Here is a 19,140-nt window from a genome sequence, read left to right as displayed (position 1 = left end):
CGACAACCTTCACTGAATCCCTCCGCCGGGAAAATAGTCCCATCTCCTCCCTTTAATCACCTGCAGGGCGGAGGGCGGGGAGGAATCCCCTGGCCTCGCCGTCCCCGAAATGAGGAGAAACAGCCTCACCCAGCCCGAGCGGAGAGCGGGGAGAGTCAGTGATGTACAGCTCGTATCCCGCCGCCTTTGTGACGGTTACGCGTCCTTCGCTCCCACGGCAACGCCAGCCAGAGCCTCTCCTTTATGATGGACAGGGCACTCCACCAATCAGTAAAGAAGGCGTGTCGCCTCAGCGAATCAAGGTACTGAGACAAAAGGCCACGCCCACCAGTTGAGAAAGGCGCTGCAGCGCTGCTTGGCTAGGTAAGGAGCTGGGTCGCCACCCGCAGCGGGTCCGATGATTGTGGAGGTGCGGGGGGAAAGGCTAAAGTGGGGGCCCCCCTCATCTCTCGTAGTAAGGTGAGGCCCTGGAGGACTACATCTCCCAGCATGCCACGCGTCCCCGTTACCATCTAGCGAGACAAGTAAAGAACGTTGCATGCTGGGAACTGTAGTCTGTGCTCCAGGCTGGCAGTTTCTCAGCCCACCATGGGTTCTTATCCGTTGACCCGCCAACCCGTACGCCCGCTGGCTGAGCCCTGGGCTGCCCATGGGGGAGCTCAGCGCGGCCTAGCCCGCCAAGCCTGGGAGTGTGAGGCAGGGGGCTGGTCCCAATGCTCCAGGAGCCTGGGAGAGGACAGGACCTGACAGACTGAGCGGTCCAGGGTCGGCCCCGGCATGGCTGTTTCATGTACACTCCCGTAATGTGCAAGTGCCTTGTCACCAGGCCAAGGCTAGCGCGAGTAAAAATCACCTGTTTCGGCACAGGCAGTAATTCCCAGCCCAACAAGTCGCCTGTCACCTAGAGATCTTTAAGAACCAGCCCAACGTGCCACACTGCTTCCCTGCCGCACTTAGCTCAAGTGAGAGTGATCTCAGGGTGAAACACTCACAAACAGTGAGCAGCACAGTGTAATTGGGTTAACCAAGTAATTGGATTAGCCACTGATGAGTTATAACTCAAGCTATTACTCCCCAAAGCATTACCCATGCACCTAACAGGCCAGTATGGGCAGCGGGTATAATATGCCTGGGGAGCAGGGCCAGGCACCAGCGAAGGAAGCAGGTGCTTGGGGCGTCCAATGGAAAAGGGCGGCACGTCCGGGTCTTCGGCGGCGGGTCCCTCAGTCCCTCTTGGAGTGAAGGACCCGCCGCCGAATTGCCACCAAAGAATGAAGCAGCATAGATGAGCTGCCGCCAATCACAGCTTTCTGTTTTTGTTTTTGATTTCACTTCACTGCTTGGAGTGACCAAAAAAAATGGAGCCGGCCCTGCCCCAGCCGCTGCCCCTGGTTGCAGGGTTTGAAAGGGGGGAGGTTTGCTTTATTATGCCCCATGCAGGTTCCAGGGTGGATGAGGAGATGGTGTGTGCTGTTCAGCTTCCTGGGTTCATCAGTAGCTTCTCTGGACTCCAGGGAGATTACTGATGGACCCAGGAAGCTGAGTAGCAAATATCACGCCTCAGCGGGCTTGGAACCTGCATGGGGCATATCAAAAGCTTCTTTGGAGGAGAGTGAGAGGCAACTGCATGTGAAGAGAGACAGGGATATTCCCAGGGCTGTTGCTGCAGCCAAAGTCTTTAGGAAGGAGAAGAGAGCAGGAGGTATTATTGTCCAGTGGGGCCCATGGTGTGGTATAAGCTGGCAATAACTGGTGTCTAGGAGTTCTGTGTAGTACAAGACCTGGTCCCCTTCCTTGTTAGTATAGTGGTGAGTATCCCTGCCTATTATGCTAGGGTTACCATATTTCAACAATCAAAAAAGAGGATGGGGGGAGCCCCGCCCTAGCCCCGCCCCATCCACTCCCTCCCACTTCCCGCCCCCTGACTGCCCCCCATCAGAACTCCCAATCCCCTCTGCTCCTCATTCCCTGACCATGTTGACTATTTATTTCCCAACAAATTATGTTCAACTATGTGTCTGACAATTTTGTTCTTTACGATAGTTTCAACCAATTTTCCCGGTACTGAAGTGAGGCTCACTGGCCTGTAGTTGCCAGGGTCACCTCTGGAGCCCTTTTTAAAAATTGGCATCTCATTAGCTATCTTCCAGTCATTTGGTACAGAAGCTGATTTAAATGATAGGTTACAGATGACAGTTAGTAGTCCTGCAATTTCACATTTGAGTTCCTTCAGATCTCTTGGGTGAATACCATCAGGTCCTGGAGACTTATTACTGTTTAGTTTATCAATTTGTTCCAAAACCTTCTCTAATGACACCTCTATTTGGGACAGTTCCTCAGATCTGTCACCCAAAAAGAATAGCTCAGGTTTGGGAATCTCCTTCACATCCTCAACAGTGAAGACTGATGCAAAGAATTCATTTAGTTTCTCCACAATGGCCTTATCGTCTTTGAGTGTTCCTTTAGCATCTCGATTGTCCAGTGGCCCCACTGGTTGTTTAGCAGGCTTTCTGCTTCTGATGTATTTAAAAAAAATTGCTATTACTTTTGGAGTCTTTGACTAGCTGTTCTTCAAATTCTTCTTTGGTCTTTCTAATTATATTTTTAAACTTCATTTGTCAGAGTTTATACTCTTTTCTATTTTCCTCATTAGGATTTATCTTCCACTTTTTAAAGGATGCCTTTTTGCCCCTCAATGCTTCTTTTACTTTGTTGTTTAACCACGGTGTCTCTTTTTTGGTTCTCTGTGGCAAATTGCCGGCACTATTATGATGGGTCTCACGTTTTCTCTTCTTTGGGGGCAGGGGTTCAGGGCACCATTTCTTGCCCCTAAATTGGAATATGAATTGCCCCACTAGTGTCCTAGGGGAGTGGAGTGGAGAGGGAGGGACCTGGGCCCGCCCTCTACTCCAGGTCCCAGCCCAGAGGCCCTGAGGATAGTGGTGAACCACTTGAACGGACGGTTCCTTCCCCTGGGCTACTTCCCTCTCCTGCCCTTCAGCTTGTGGGGGGGGGGGGCCTTCCTGCCCTCCCTCTGCACAAGCCAGGTGTCCCTTACCTAGGGTCTAGGACTTCTTAGCCCACCACAGCACTTCTCCAAACTGTCCTCTGCTTCCCTTCAAACTGTTCTCTGCTCCAACACCAATCCTTTCTGCTCCAACTCCCACACTGTCTGATTGAAGCAGGGTTTTTATCATGTGACTGACAGCAGGTGCTCTAATTGGTTTCTGGTGCTCTAATTGGCATCAGGTGCTCTAGTTAATCTGTAGCAAACTTTCTTCCCCTTACAGGGAATAAGGCTCCCTTCTAACCCCTCCTGCTGCCCTCTGGCCATGCTGTATCACATTCTCTTACTATGTTTTTTAAATTGGGGCATACATTTATGTTGAGCCTCTATTATGTTGTCTTTAAAATATTTCCATGCAGCTTGCAGGGATTTTACTTTTGGTACTGTACCTTTTAATTTCTCAAAAACAACAAGGAGTCCAGTGGCACCTTAAAGACTAACAGATTTATTTGGGCATAAACTTTCGTGGGTAAAAAAACTCACTTCTTCAGATTCATGGAGTAAAAATTACAGATGCAGGCATTATATAATGACACATGAAGAGAAGGGAGTTACCTCACAAGTGGAGAACCAGTGTTGATAGGGCCAATTTGATCAGGGTGAATGTAGTCCACTCCCAATAATAGATGAGGAGGTGTCAGTTCCAGGAGAATATCCCCATATCTACTCTAGCGACACCATCAGAGGACCCAACCACATCAGCCACACCATCAAGGGCTCATTCACCTGAACATCTACTAATGTTATATGTGCCATGATGTGCCAGCAGTGCCGCTCTGTCATGTCCATGGCCAAACCGGACAGTTCCTACGTAAAAGAATAAATGGCGACAAATCAGACATCAGGAATGGTAACATACAAAAGCCAGTAGGAGAACACTTCAATCTCCCTGGACATTCTATAACAGATTTAAAATTCGCTATACTTGAACAAAAAAACTTCAGAAACAGACTTCAAAGAGAAACAGCAGAACTAAAATTCATTTGCAAATTTAACACGATTAATTTGGGCTTGAATAGGGACTGGGAGTGGCTGGCTCATTACAAAAGCAGCTTTGCCTCTCCTTTTAATTTCTGTTTCACTAACCACCTCATTTTTGTGGTGTTCCCCTTTCTGAAATTAAACGCTATAGTGTTGGGCTGCTGTGGAGTTTTCCCCACCTCAGGGAAGTTAAATTTAATTATATTATGGTCACTATTACCAAGTGGTCCAGCTATATTCACCTCTTGGACCTGATCCTGTGCTCCACTTAGGACTAAATCAAGAATTGCCTCTCCTCTTGTAGTTTCCAGGACTAGCTGCTCCAAGAAGCAGTCATTTAAGGTGTCAAGAAACTTTTTCTCAGCATCCCTTTCTGAGGTGATATGTACCCAGTCAATATGGGGATAGTTGAAATCCCCCATTATTATTTTGAGTTTTTTTATTTTTATTAGCCTCTCTAATCTCCCTGAGCATGTCAGAGTCACTAACACCATCCTGGTCAGATTGTCTGTAATATAGCCCTACCGCTATATTCTTATTTTTCAAGCATGGAATTACTATCCATAGAGATTCTATAGTACAATTTAGTTCATTTAAGATTTTTACTTCATTTGATTCTTTCAATACAGCGCCACTCCCCCACCAGCACAACCTGTTCTGTTCTTCTGATATGTTTTGTACCCTGGTATTACTGTGCCCCATTGATTATCCTCATTCCACCAGGTTTCTGTGATGCCTATTATATCAATATCCTCATTTAATACTAGGCACTCTAGTTCCCCCGTCTTATTATTTAGACTCCTAGCATTGGTATACAAGCATTTTAAAAACTTGTCATTTTTTGGCTGTCCCCTATTGCATGACGTAACTGAAGGGACTTTTTTTCATTTGGCTGTTTCTCATCAGATCCTCCCTGTATTTTATCATTTTCCATCCTTTCCTTCTTATTAGGAAATAGGGAATCTCCATTTATAGATCCTCCCCTAAGGGATGTCCGCACCTCCGCACCTGTCGGCTTTCCCCCAGCTCTTAGTTTAAAAACTGTTCTACAACCTTTTTAATTTTAAGCGCCAGCAATCTGGTTCTGTTTTGGTTTAGATGGAGCCCATCCTTCTGTATAGGTTCCCTCTTTCCCAAAAGCTTCCCCATTTCCTAATAAATCTAAGCCCCTCCTCCCTACACCATCGTCTCATCCACGCATTGAGACCCTGCAGTTCTGCCTGTCTAATTGGCCCTGTGCATGGAACTGGAAGCATTTCAGAGAATGCTACCATGGAGGTCCTGGACTTCAATCTCTTACCTAGCAGCCTAAATTTGGCCTCCAGAACCTCTCTCCTATCCTTCCCCATGTTGTTGGTACCTACATGTACCACGACCACCGACTCCTCCCCAGCACTACACATAAGCCTATCTTGTCCATATCCTTTCTGTAGTGGGGGGCCCAAAACTGGACACAATACTCCAGATGTGGCCTCACCAGAGCCGAATAGAGGGGAATATTCACTTCCCACTATCTGCTGGCAGTGCTCCTACTAATGCAGCCCAATATGCTGTTAGGCTTCTTGGCAACAAGAGCACACTACTGACTCATATCCAGCTTCTTGGCCACTGTAATCCCCAGATCCTTTTCTGCAGAACTGCCATTTAGCCAGTTGATCCCTAGCTTGTAGCAGTGCATGGGATTCTTCTTTCCTAAGTGCAGGACTCTGCACTTGTCCTTGCTGAACCTCATCAGATTTCTTTTCGCCCAACCCTCCAATTTGTTTAGGTCACTCTGGACCCTATCCCTACCCTCCAGAATATCTACCTCCCACCACAGCTTAGTGTCATTTGCGAACTTGCTGAGGGTGCAATCCATCCCATCCTCCAGATCATTAATGAAGATGTTGAACAAAACCATCCTTAGGACCGACCTTTGGGGCACTCTGCTTGATACCAGCTGCCAGCTAGACATCAAGCCATTGATCACTATCCATTGAGCCCGACAATCTAGCCAGCTTTCTATCCACCTTATAGTCCATTCATCCAATCCATACTTCTTTAACTTGCTGGCAAGAATTCTATGGGAGACGGTAGCAAAAGCTTTGCTAAAGTCAAGGTATATCATGTCCACCACTTTCCCAATATCCACAGAGCCAGTTAGCTCATCATAGAAGGCAATCAGGTTGGTCAAGCATGACTTGCCATGGATGAATCCATATTGACTGTTCCTGATCACCTTCCTCTCCTCCAAGTGCTTCAAAAAGGATTCCTTGAGGACCTGCTCCATGATTTTTCCAGGGACTGAGGTGAGGCTGACTGGTCTGTAGTTCTCTGGATTCTCCTTCTTCCCTTTTTAAAGGTTAGACACTATATTTGCCTTTTTCCAATCGTCCGGGACCTCCCACGATCGCCACGAGTTTTCAAAGATAATGGCCAATGGCTCTGCAATCACATCAGCCAACTCCCTCAGCACCCTCGGATGCATTGCCTCTGGCCCTATGGACTTGTGCACATCCAGCTTTTCTAAATAGTCCTTAACCTGTTCTTTTCACCAGTTGCTGAGCAGCCCCTCGGTGAGTGAAAGGTCCCAGACAAGTGCGATGGGAGGAGCTGTGTAGCTCTCGAAGGCAGCCTGCTGAGAGGCTTTTCCCTGCAGCGGCTTGGGGTCTGTGGAGAGGAGGTGCAGTATGGCTGCAGCTGGCCCGGGGCACCTCTGGGTCGGTGGGGGGGGGGGGAGGCTCGGGGCTTCAGCTGAGGGACTCCTACAGCTGAGGGGGGGAGGGCATTTGGGCCTCCAGCCAGTGCGGGGCTCCTCCAACTGAAGGGCGGAGGAGCTTGGGACTCCTCTGGGCAGGGGAGACTCGTGGCCCCGTCCGCAGGGGAGGGGCAAGGGTTCTCGGGGCTCTGGCTGTGGGGAGGAAGGGGGTGGGCGGAAGAGGCAGAGCTGGGGGCGAGCCTCCCCTAAGGGGGGCTCCACCCACTGCCCATGCAGGCCAGTTAGCTCAAGCTTAAAGCACCACTTAACTTGAGCCAGAGATTTTTGTGTGTAGCTGGAAGTTGAACAGTGGTGGCACCTGAGTTATAACGTGAGCTCACTGTGCTGTCAAGACAGGCTCCCAGGGCTGACTAAATTACACATTGGACCTCTCTGGTCCTTGGGTTGCTCCAGTTGGAAGAGCACAAAGGTGGTTTAACCTCTCTTCCTTGGGCTGCAAGTTGTGTGCTGCACCTCTTAGAGGCACAGTGGTTATGATGGGGGTAGGGGGGTCAGCATTCAGCAGGTCAAAGCCCTTTAGACTTCACATACTAGACAGCTGACTAGGCAGAACATTTTTCAGTAAAAGTTTCTTTTAAAATGAAAATAAATCTACACTTCATAAAGCCAGAAAGGACCATTAATCCCTGGGGAGAGGATGAGAGAACAAACAACACGTGACAGTTGTGTAGGGAGTCACATTGCTTAATGCACTACTGGAAAGTGCTTAGATACGACAGTGATAAGTGTGGTATAAAAACCTATACAGAATAGAATAGTATATAGAGTTAGATCATCTAGTCGATGTCCCATGTATCATAGTCCATTAAATTTCACACAATTACCCTTGTAACATAAGAACGGCCATATTGGGTCAGACCAAAGGTCCGTCTAGCCCAGTATCCTGTCTTCTGACAGTGGCCAGTGCCAGATGCCCCAGAGGGAATGAACATAACACGTAATCATCAAGTGATCCATCCCTTGTTGCCCATTCTCAGCTTCTGGCAAACAGAGGCTGCCCTGACCGTCCCGGTTAATAGTCATTGATGGACCTATCTTCCATTAATTTATCTAGCTCTTTTTTGAACCCTGTTGTGGTTCTAGCCTTCACAACATCCTCCATCAAAGAGTTCCACAGGTTGACTGTGCATTGTGTAAAAAAATACTTCCTTTTGTTTGTTTTAAACCCACTGCCTATTAATTTCATTGGGTGACCCCTAGTTCTTGTGTTATGAGAAGAAGTAAATAACACTTCTTTTTTTATTTTCTCCACATCAGTCATAATTTTAAAGATGTCTATCATATTCCCCCTTCGTCGTCTCTTTACCAAGCTGAAAAGTCCCAATCTTATTAATCCCTCCTCATACAGAAGGTTTTCCATATCCCTAATAATTTTTGTTGACCTTTTCTGAACCTTTTCCAATTCCAATATATCTTTTTTGACATGGGGCAACCACATCTGCACGCAGTATTCAACTTGAGTTTGACTAAGGCATAACTTTTATAAAATTGTGTGTGGCAAACCCAGGACAAATGGCTACAAAGGGAGGGATAGTAATTAGTCCCAGGGGGTTAAAAGGCCTCTCCCAATCCACTGAGGAGAGATAGCCATGGCATAGTTCAGCTGGCTCCAACTGCTGGAGACCTTTTTAAACCGTGTGTGTGTGTGTGTGTGTGTGTGTGTGTGTGTGTGTGTGTGTGTGTGTGTGTGTGTGTGTGTGTGTGTGTGTGTGTGTGTGTGTGTGTGTGTGTGTGTGAGAGAGAGAGAGAGAGAGAGAGAGAGAGAAAGAAAAAAAAAGCTGCCAGCAAGTTAGATGTAGCAAGGCTCTGAACCCTTCCAGCAAGGAAGGCTGCACTCTGTCCCCAGAAGGGGAGAAAACAAGCACAAGGGACTGACTGAGGGAAGGATTAGCCAGACCTTGTGCTACCTAGAAGGATTTGCTTTGCCCAAGCCTGTGTCTCCAAGGCTAAAAAGGACTGAGCCTGCTGAGGAGAAGAAGGTACTTTGCCCAGTGATGAGCTGCCAAATTTTTAACAACGGGTTCCCTCCTCCCTCCAAAATTTTAACAACGGGTTCCCTCCTTCCCCCCCCCTCCATGGGGGGGGGGTCGTGCCCCATCCAACCCCTCATGTTCCTTAACACACACACTCCGAGACCCCTGACCCATCCCCCCCTTCCCTGTCCCCTGACTGCCCCTTGCCACCCCACCCAACCCCTCCTCTCATTCTCAATGGCCCCCCAGAACCCCTACCCCATACAACTACCCCTTCTCTCTGTCCCTGAGTGCCCCCACCACCTCATCCAACCCTGCTCTTTCCTGACTGCTCCCCGGGACCCTTGCCCCCAGTCAATCCCCCTGGTCCCTGCCCTCTGACTGCCCTGACCCCTATCCACCCCCACAATCCACCCCTCCCTGCCCCCTTACCACACTGCCTGGGGACCGGGTCCACTCTGCCAGGACCACGACTGGCGCCGCTGGGCCCGACTCCCGGGCCAGGCCGGCACGGGCCCGACTCCCGGGCCGGCCCGACTCCCGGGCCGGGCTGGCACGGGGCGGCCCGACTCGCCGAGCCGCTCGGCCCGACTCCCGGGCCGGGCGGCACGGGCCCGACTTCGCGGGCCACTCGGCCCGACTCCCGGGCCGGGCGGCACGGGGCCCGACTCGCCGGGCCGCTCGGCCCGACTCCCCGGGCCGGGGCGGCACCGGGGCCCGACGCCGGCCTGACTCCCCGGGCCAGGCCGGCACCGGGGCCTGGCCGCTCGGCCCGACTCCCCGGGCCGGGCCGGCACCGGGGCCCGGCCGCTCGGCCCGACTCCCCGGGCCGGCACCGGGGCCCGGCCGCTCGGCGGCAGCTGCGGGGCCCGACTCCCCGGGCCGGCGCTGGGCTGGAGGGAGCCGCGGTCTGGGACCGGGAGCTGCTGAGCCAGCCGCACCTCCCCTCCCCCTCCGCGCCCCAGCTTACCTGCTGGCTGCCTCCATGCTGCTTGTTCAGGCTTCCCGCGAACATCTGATTCGCGGGAAGCAGGGGAGGGGGAGGAGAAGGGGGCGGAGCAGGAGAGGAGTGGGCGGGAACTTTTGTTAAATTTAGCAGCCCTTAACAAGCGGTTCTAAAATGGCTGCTAAAATTTAACAACGGGTTCGCGCGAACCCGTGCGAACCCGCTGCAGCTCACCCCTGACTTTGCCACATGTGTATAAAATCTTTAGATTAATTGGCTGCATAACTGTCAGGATTATCCAACAACAGTTTTGTTCATTAAATGTTGCATTACAATTTGTGATATAGTTATTTAATAGTGATTTACTTCATAAAACTATGTAGTCTGATTTTTATCAGAGAGACAAAGTGGGTGAGGTAATATTAGGGCGGGGGTCGGCAACCTTTCAGAAGTGGTGTGCCGAGTCTTCACTTATTCACTCTGATTTAAGGTTTTGTGTGCTAGTAGTACATTTTAATGTTTAGAAGATCTCTTTCTATAAATCTATAATATATAACTAAACTTTTGTTGTATGTAAAGTAAATAAGGTTTTTAAAATGTTTAAGAAGCTTCATTTAAAATCAAATTAAAATGCAAAGCCCCCTGGACTGGAGGCCAGGACCCGGGCAGTGTGAGTGCCACTGAAAATCAGCTCGTGTGCTGCCTTTGGCACGTGTACCATAGGTTGCCTACCCCTGTATTAGGGTAACCAGAGAGCAAGTGTGAAAAATCAGGATAGGGGGTGGGGGATAATAGGTGCCTATATAAGATAAAGCCATGAATATAGGGACTGTCCCAATAAAATTGGAACATCTGGTCACCCTAGGTAATATCTTTTATTGGTGACTTTTTTATAACTTCTGTTGGTGAGAGAGACAAGCTTTTGATCTTACACAGCGCTCTGGGAAACTTACTCAGTGTCACAGCTAAATACAAGATGAAACAGATTGTTTTGCATAAATAGATAACATGTATTTCAAGGGACCATTCAAGGTGAAGTGGTCTGATTTATGTAATCATTGTGCTGTATAGTGATAAGAACATCTTTATCATTTTTATTTTACGTCATCATCATCATCCAGATGAGATGTCATGTAAAGTACAGTCATTCTGAAATCCTTACCACATCTAACACTTGACTTGGAATGAACCAGTAGTCAAGAGACACAATACTTGCAATTTTCTGATGGGCCAATCAGTTTCTAGTTTCTTGTCCTTATCGTTGCTAAATAAATCTTCCAAATACAATTGATGCAGTGTCATCTATCTGGCTGTGTATGCAGATAAACAGCCTGAAACAATAACTCTAAAACATATGAAATGCCACCAGTGTTATCATCCTCAAATGTTAACTCTGAAGTCTAATAATGTCAGTTTAAATGTCAATATTGTCAATTTCGCTGTTGATCATTTGAACAGAAACATCTAGGCATAGAATCATAGAACTTGAAGTGACCTTGAGAGGTCGTCTAGTCCAGTCCCCTGCACTCAAGGCAGGAGTAAGTATTATGCATGTTGTGCAAGGAGCTTGAAAAGAGCACTAACTCTCCCCACTCCAGCTGACTTCCACTCTAACCTGGTGCTTATCGCAAGTTATGGTGTATTTCTCAGCTTTTTTACTCTGAATTAGCCTCCTAAAGTAAGCTAAATTAAATTCCGGATGGGAAGAGGATCAGGTCTCTGAAGCACAACTGGAAGGAAATGAACCTCTACCTATATCTGATTTTTTTTTTTCACAGAACTGAAGGAAAATGAACCAAATTCAATCTTTGCTCAATGATTGCCTCATCAAAACAAAACATGTGGAACATGCGGCCATCATCAAATTAAAGGATGAGACTGTATGGGCATCAACCCCTGGCTTTAATGTAAGGAAACAGAAAGTATCCTAGCAAGTGACACTGAAGGTAGAAAATTTAGAAATGTACCACCCTCTTTAAAGGGAGGGGGCATGAGTTAGTGATTAGAAAGGGGACTGTCAGTCAGGACTGCTGGGTTCTAATAAATATTCCTGGCTCTTCCACTGGCTGTGTGACCAGGGCCGGCTCCAGGCACCAGCATTCCAAGCAGGTGCTTAGAGTGGCAATCTGAAAGGCACGGCAGTCCGTGTGTTTTTGCCCCCAAGCAGCTTGCCGAATTGCCGCTGCGGACGGCGGGGGCAGGCCGTGTGCCATTAGGGCAGCATGCGCGTTTCCGCGGCGGCAATTCAGCGCCAGCTTCTGTGTTCAGCTGCCCCCGGCGGCGCAGCTTCTGGCTTCCGGCTGAAGACAGAAGCTGCCTCTGAACGGCCGCCACTGCAGAAACGCACGTGCCATACTAACGGCACACGGACTGCAGACGGCGGGGGCAGTGGCAATTCAGTGCGCTGCTTGGGGCGGCAAAAACAGTAGAGCTGGCCCTGTGTGTGACATTGAGCAATTCTAATAACCTCTGAGCCAAATGGGGTATAATTAGGGCCAGGGCTGGCTCCAGCATTTTTGCCTCCGCAAGTGGGGGGGAAGCCGTGATTGGCGGCACAAATCTACCGCTGCTGCTTCGTTCTTCGGCAGCAATTCGGCGGCAGGTCCTTCCCTCCGAGAGGGACTGAGGGACCCGCGGCCGAATTGCCGCCGAAGACCCAGATGTGCCGCCCCTTTCCATTGGCTGCCCCAAGCACCTGCTTGCTGCGCTGGTGCCTGGAGCCGGCCCTGATTAGGGCCCTACCAAATTCATTGTCCATTTTGGTCAGTTTCACAACCGTAGGATTTTAAAAATCATGTCATGATTTCAGCTATTTAAATCTGAAATTTCACTATGTTGTAACTTTGGGAGTCCTGACCCATAAAGGAATTGTGGGGGGGTTGCAGTACTTCTACCCTTACTTCTGTGCTGCTGCTAGCGGTGGTACTACTTTCAGAGTTGGGCAGCTGGAGAGCGGCAGCTGCTGGCTGGGATCCCAGCTCTGCAGACAGAGCCACTGCCAGCAGCAGCACAGAAGTAAGGATGGCAAGGTATGGTATTGCCACCCTTACTTCTGCGCTGCTGCAGGCGGGCCACTGCCGTCAGAGCTGAGTGCCTTCAGAGCAACTCCCTTTTGGGTCAGGATCCCCAATTTGAGAAATGCTGGTCTCGCCTGTGAAATCTACATAGTATAGGGTAAAAGCACACAAGACCAGATTTCACAGGGGCAGACCAGATTTCACGATTCGTGGCGTGTTTTCCATGGCTGTGAATTTGGTAGGGCCCTAGGTATAGTACTACTTACCAAAAAGTATGTTGTGAGGTTGAATTTGTTGTAAAACACTTGCCCAGGCTGATTCCCCACCCTGGCACTTTGAGTGCAGAAGGTGGGGGCCTGCAAGGATTTTAAAAATTAATACTGGCCACTCCAGGCTGGTATTAAACTCCCAAGGTCACAGCTTCTCTTTCTCCTTGGATGGGGAGATGCTGCCACCACCCAAGTGCAAACCTCCCCCTCCTTTTGAGAACCCAGGAAGGAACACTTGGGAATTCCTTCCTATGGGGTACCCTCAAGCCTTTTCACTCCTTCTCAGGGGAAGAGCTGAGCGCGGGGAGGGGGGGAACAAAGGAAATCAGCTGTTGCCCCTAGCTAATTAAACAATATGTGCACACCCTCTTAGGGACACAAACATCCAATCCTGTTCTTAAAAAAGGTAAATTTTATTAAACCCAAAAAGAAAGGAAATACGTTTGAAACGTAGGCTTTTTCTAGATCTTAAAAGAAACAATTACAAAAATTAAGCATCAAGATAGCTCTCGACGTTCAGCTTAAAGGTTACAAGTAAAACAAAAGCATCTGGGATTAGCACAGACACATCCACAAGCCAATAAGAAATAATGAGGAAAAAAACAACCTAATCACACTTTCCTAGACATTCCCTAATTTACTTACATATCTGGGGTTTCAGATAAGTAGATTTGAGGTATGAATTGCTTTTTTCATACCTGGTTTTAAAGCTGCTTATAGCATTGCTGATCTGTGTCTCCGCTCTCTGGAGACCACCAACAAAGAGCAAGTTTTTTCCAATTTTAAAAAGTTCTAGCTGCCCCATTGGCTCTTTTGGTCATGTGCCCACTCCCTTTCTTTTACCTAGCCAGGGAGACTTTTTAACCCTTGCAGGTAAAGCAAGCAGAGAACAGCCACCAAGAGGGACTTTATAGCTAACTTGCTGTCCATAAAAGGGAGCTACCCTTCCCCTCCCCCCTTCATTTATCACAGCACTCATATTAGATCTTTGCAGGAAAGGTGTTATATCAGCAGAACTCCATTTTTTTCGTGCTTTGGACTGCATCAATCACCTTTGATTGTGTTGATTTTGTTCTGTGATCAACAAGGTACTAAACAAGACAGCAGAATAGCAGCACTTCTGTATTGTATGGCAAAACTTATGCTTCTCCTGTCTAATTTTATTTTATCTTATTTATGTTACATTGGAACAGAGGGTGTCAAATCTGTCTCTCTATTTACTTATGTGGTCTCGTCACCATAGTATCTGAGCACCAAAGTGTTATCCATAGGAGAGTAGCAGTTAATGAGGATCTAAAATGCTAAAACTTCAGCTTCACTCTAGAAGTGTGACTGATGGAGACTGGGGACAGATTCTCAGCTGGTGTAGATTCTCATAGCTCCACTGACCTCAATGGATCTATGGCATTTCACACCAGCTGAAGATTTGCTCCTAGATTCTAGCATGTAATGCTCCACCTTGATCTGAAAAGCTCACTTGCTGGAGGCTCTTAAAGTTACGTCTATATATAGAAGATGGAAATTATTAGTATTTGAATGCGGCATCTGTGTGCTCAGTACTGTGCAAACACAGAGCAAGGCAGAGTCCTCTGCTCCAGAGAGGTTTTAACCTAAAGGCCCAATCATGTAAACACTACTGGGCATACTGCTTACCATTAATTCCACTGTAATCAATGGGACTACTCATGGGGTAAATGCAAGCATTTGTGAATCAGATCCTAAATCAGACACTGAAAATACAATTCATTCTGACATGGACTAAAAGCCCAATTTCAAAGTTGTTCAGACATTTTCCTTTCTTGTGTCATCATTATCTATTTATGAAATCGTCTTTGGTTAATTATCAGACATAACTGAAGTGTGTTTTTTAATGATTGTTATGGACCAAAAGGACACACTTTTGCAATGTCCCATTTTATCAATTTAGCTGCAGCCACAGCATGCCTTACTCCTCAGCTCTGCTTTCTTCAAGAACTTATTACACGTCAGAAGGGAAGGACTTTACTTCAAGGAGCAGCATTATAAATGTGTCCGAGCAGATGAGTGCTCCATCTATCTTAAAAATGTAAGTTGCTAACATTTATGGCAAGTGGGTCCAAGCACTGAAAAAAGTATTTGATAGTTTTCCTCTTTCCTTCCCACATCCCCTGTTTATGTTAACACCCAGAGTCAATTAGAGGTTAAACAAAATGTTGCCTCCTTTCTATCCACTGCACCTTCACAATATATGGGGCAAACAAATAAATGCCCAGCACAGACTCTCTACAAGGAAAATGACAAGCATATAACATAAATTAAAACAGAAATATATTCCACCATCCATCTCAAACTATCCAACCATTTTATTTCTTTACTAACACTGAGAAGGGAAATTGAATTCTGTTATCACAAATATTTTTCTCAAATTATTTGTGGCACAATCACTATTTCTGGCTTTTAGGATAAGCTGGGTGCTGAGATTTCTCATTATGGGCGGTCTTATTTCCTGCTGTGTAGTAGTGTAGATGTAAAACAAGGTGGCCAGGTTTTCTGAGTAGCTTCACTGGCCAATGACACCAACTGATGATCAGTATCAGCATCTTGACTTGTCACTGAAGAGCTCAATGCGCGCGCTCTCTCTCGCTCTCTCTCTCGCTCTCTCTCTCATATTTTTGTTTATAAAAAAAACAGTGTTAACCCCAGTGTTCTGGCCCAGTTCCATGTTGATTAACTACATTATGACAACATAAATTCCCAGCCACTTTGCAGTTGCAGTTAGATGTGGTATGCTTCTCTGCCTTTTTAAATGTTAAATAGCATTTGTGATCCTGGTAGACCAGGTGCCAGCTCATGCCGAGGTCCCCAGGCCACAGTGGAACACTGACAAATACATAGCTGGAATGAGTCTGGCTCACCTGTGTGTTAGTATTGTTAAAATAGGTATTAGATTTATAAGATTGTGTTTAGTGTTTAGACTTTACTGAATGCTTTTGAGTTGCTGCCTGCATTAATCTCACTTATAACTTCTGTATTCCATATTATAAGGTAATATTTGAGTGGTAGTATTATGAATTCATACCCTCACATCTCAATGTCTGTACTTTGACCCATCAACCTTATACCCCCAATCGGGGATATTGCAGATTATGCATTCCTTATGCCACCCGATCTTAAACCAAACTTTGCACCCTCAATAATCTGTACGTTATTCCCTGATAACCAGAAACTTCTATTTTTAAACTCTGTACCATTCCCTATTTTTAACATCTTAATAAAAATGTTATGTCTGTTCTTATAAGCTTCTGTGACTCTGTAAATCACTAGACAGGAGAGAGACATTAACCAGTGTGAAGTGCCAATCAGCAACAGAAAGTGTTATGTCCTGCCCAACAGGAACGGTCCATTGACAGCAGGTGGATTATTATGGAATGTTAAAGGAGACAAAAGACTCTGTTGCTCTAATTCCCTCCCTCCCCTTCCCACCCATGAAAATGAGTCATGCATGTGGATTCCTCCCATCAGCTGAGTTTGCAGCTCCGAGCACATGGCAGAGGGAAATAAAAAAACCCAAACAGAAGAAACTAATTATCTCTATGCTTCTTGGACTCTAGAGGGCAAGGTTTATTAGGCATAAGCAAGAGAACCCTAGGGTTTAGCATGGGTTAGCCTTAAAGGATATATAGAGCTTGCTTATTATAGAAGTTTCTATAACTGTTTGAAACTTAAGATGGTAAATCATTTATGTATATATGTTTAGCTTCTTTAACCTTGTAAATAATTCTCTTTTCCTTTTCCTACTGAATAAATGTTTATAGAGCTTATTATAGGATTTGCTACAAGCATTGTCTTTGGTGTGAGCTCTAAGATGCAATTGGCCTGGGTAAGTGACAGGTCCTTTGGGACTGGGAGTAATCTGAGTAACCAGAGTATTGATGTGATTTTTGGTGTAAGGCACCATCTGTCACAAAGGTAAGCTCACCTGGGTGGCAAGACTGATCAGAGTACCCAAGGGGACTGTGACTCCACGTGAAAGCTGGTATACTGCCTGAGGAGTTTCTTTGATACTTGGTTGATGCAATCTAAGTGTAGAACTCACAGCCACTTTGAGGTTAGTGCCCTGCTTCCTATCAGTCTGCCCTGAGGTTGGTACTTAAGCTCTTGAGTCACTGCAGGCAGCTTTACACTGTTCTTTTGAGCTGTGAAACTGCACACATGTTCCACCCCAAAGGTAGGTGAGTAGTGGTAGGTAGTGATCCCTGTGCTCATGCATACACACTTGCTAATCCTCACATCCTCAGATGTTCAGTAATTGACATCATGTAATTCAAATACGGAAGTTGAGTGTTCTCACCAACTCCCAGAAGATGCTGGGCAACCCACACATTTGCATCCTAATTCAGAAAATTCAGTAGTTCCCAATGGGACTTCCATTCATTATTGAAAATTAATGAGATTCAGATACATTTAGTTTATAAAGCCTTTTTGGAATCTTTCAAATAATACACAGCACACACCTATTTTATTAATATTTTAATAACATTTTTGTGGGTTACACTTAGCACCCAGATTGCACTTTCTCTCTCTCTTCCAAGTGCTTTGTAAACATTATTTATGAATAAAGGTGGGAACATGCAGTATAATAGAAAACCAGCACAGCTATTGTGTGGCTTGATTAAAATATACAAATATATATAAAACACATAATCTTGCATTATTTATGTCTGTAATCAATATCAGTCTTGATTTAGGCTTCCTCAAAGTGACACACAACTTAAGGATAGAAAACATTCTTGTCTAGCATACATTGATAAATAGTGTATATATTTTAAAAGAACTCTGCAACTTTAACTAGTTTTCCTCTTTATCTAGGAGGACATAGGTCTGATAGCTGTGAAAACAGATTCATACATCCTGGTTGCTACTTACTCTGAGGGCATGTATCCCAGCGTGTGTGTGGAAGCTGTAGAGAAACTGGGTAATTACTTCATGTGCCTGTATGTCTGAATGTAACTTGTAGAGATGTTACAAGTGGGGGCAGCATTTCATTCCAACAAACCGCCTGGAACATTTGGGACTCCAGAAAACCTTGAAAGCCCATGAAAAGTAAAATTAAAATGACTTTGTGGTGTTTAGTCAGAAACATGCCAACAATCTCCTTCAATTTCCACTGAATATTCATATATTTTAAGTATTCAGATGCAAATGCTGAGGCAAGTTAGATTATGATCCCTTTAATTTAATTACAGTACATTCCAGTGTTGATTTGAAGTGGAGCATCTCCATTACGGCAAATATTGAAAAAGAAAATGTCTTCTATTTGTTTTTTTTCCCCTTAGCGAACTATTTCAGAGATAAGGAAAACTGAATCTGCAAACAACTTAAAATTGATCAAGCGTATGAGACTGTTTTGTTAGAAAACCGCAGATGGAAGTTTGTAATGAAGCACATCCAAGCAAGCAAGACGATATCCATTATTCCGCAATATTCTTAGTGCATAGTGAAGGCTCTGAAAGAGAAGGATAATCCACAGCATTTGAATCGCACCAGTGCAGCCTAACAGCCCCCTAAATTGTCAGCTCCACCATCTTCATGCCCCCAAATTACAGCTCATAAATCCATGCATGTGTGGTAGCATTTGGGCTCTAGTTTGGATGGGTTCCAAGAGTCTAAAATTGCAAGATGCTGAGCGTCTCCTACAAGGTGCTGAGTACCCTCTACACACAGTGACTTCCCTGGAAGTTGAGCCCTTTCTCCACATCTCCTATAGGAGTCGATGGTGCTCAGCACATCATAGGATCAGGTCCGAAAACTATAACTTCATATCATCAAAAGTACAGTTGGGTGATGTTCTCAAGAGACTGAGTTAAGGTGTTTTTCTTCATTTTAACACTATTGTTTTTGTTTGGGTAAAAACAATCTCCTAGTAAGAAAGCAGTTAATTTTTCTGAGCTGTGAGGCATCTCTCACAGGAGATGTACCATATACACAGCATCAAAACTGAGTAGATTAATGAAATGTGTTGCATTAACATGAAGTTCAATGTAAGATCACAAATTGCATTGCATGCCTTGGAATGTCTTGAATAAAATGCCATTTTTATATCCATCTATTTGCATTGCCAGAAAGGACCATTAGATCATCGAGTCTGAC

General features: G+C 46.1%; 2 protein-coding genes across 9 annotated transcripts in view; one reads left to right on the top strand and one right to left on the bottom strand.

The window, feature by feature from the left end:
- The window catches only part of FAM228B (family with sequence similarity 228 member B), a 29,412-nt gene extending 29,083 nt beyond the window's left edge, over window positions 1-329 (bottom strand). For 2 of the 4 annotated variants that reach the window (XR_005597001.1, XR_005597003.1), the window contains exon 1: window positions 61-216. The gene's annotated coding sequence lies outside the window, so the exon portion shown is untranslated. Of the gene's footprint in view, window positions 1-60 lie in introns of all 4 variants that reach the window. The other 2 variants (XR_005597002.1, XR_005597004.1) reach the window with 2 other exon arrangements.
- Window positions 68-19,091, top strand: PFN4 (profilin family member 4). Of its 5 annotated transcripts, XM_039532539.1 has the most exons (6): window positions 68-363; window positions 6,586-6,710; window positions 11,504-11,632; window positions 14,939-15,076; window positions 17,860-17,965; window positions 18,327-19,091. In XM_039532539.1, the coding sequence occupies exons 3-6, from the start codon at window positions 11,516-11,518 to the stop codon at window positions 18,353-18,355; spliced, it is 390 nt and encodes a 129-aa protein (XP_039388473.1). In that variant the 5' UTR covers window positions 68-363; window positions 6,586-6,710; window positions 11,504-11,515; the 3' UTR covers window positions 18,356-19,091. The 5 variants fall into 5 exon arrangements, with proteins under 5 accessions (XP_039388473.1, XP_039388472.1, XP_039388475.1 ...); XM_039532538.1 differs by lacking the exon at window positions 6,586-6,710 and having other exon boundaries at window positions 69-363; XM_039532541.1 differs by lacking the exons at window positions 68-363; window positions 6,586-6,710 and adding an exon at window positions 392-459.
- Window positions 19,092-19,140: the final 49 nt, after the last annotated feature.

The sequence above is a fragment of the Mauremys reevesii genome, linkage group 3, assembly GCF_016161935.1.
Source record: "Mauremys reevesii isolate NIE-2019 linkage group 3, ASM1616193v1, whole genome shotgun sequence".
Taxonomy (NCBI): Eukaryota; Metazoa; Chordata; order Testudines; family Geoemydidae; genus Mauremys; species Mauremys reevesii.
This window is presented reverse-complemented; position numbering and strand designations above follow the sequence as displayed.

What these genes read in the sequence shown, in the direction of transcription:
- PFN4 (XM_039532539.1), top strand. Translation starts at nt 11,516, where the DNA reads ATGAACCAAATTCAATCTTTGCTCAATGATTGCCTCATCAAAACAAAA. An exon ending in CATCAACCCCTGGCTTTAAT is followed by an intron (nt 11,633 to 14,938) that starts GTAAGGAAACAG and finishes TTATCAATTTAG; the next exon opens with CTGCAGCCACAGCATGCCTT. An exon ending in GGAAGCTGTAGAGAAACTGG is followed by an intron (nt 17,966 to 18,326) that starts GTAATTACTTCA and finishes TTTTCCCCTTAG; the next exon opens with CGAACTATTTCAGAGATAAG.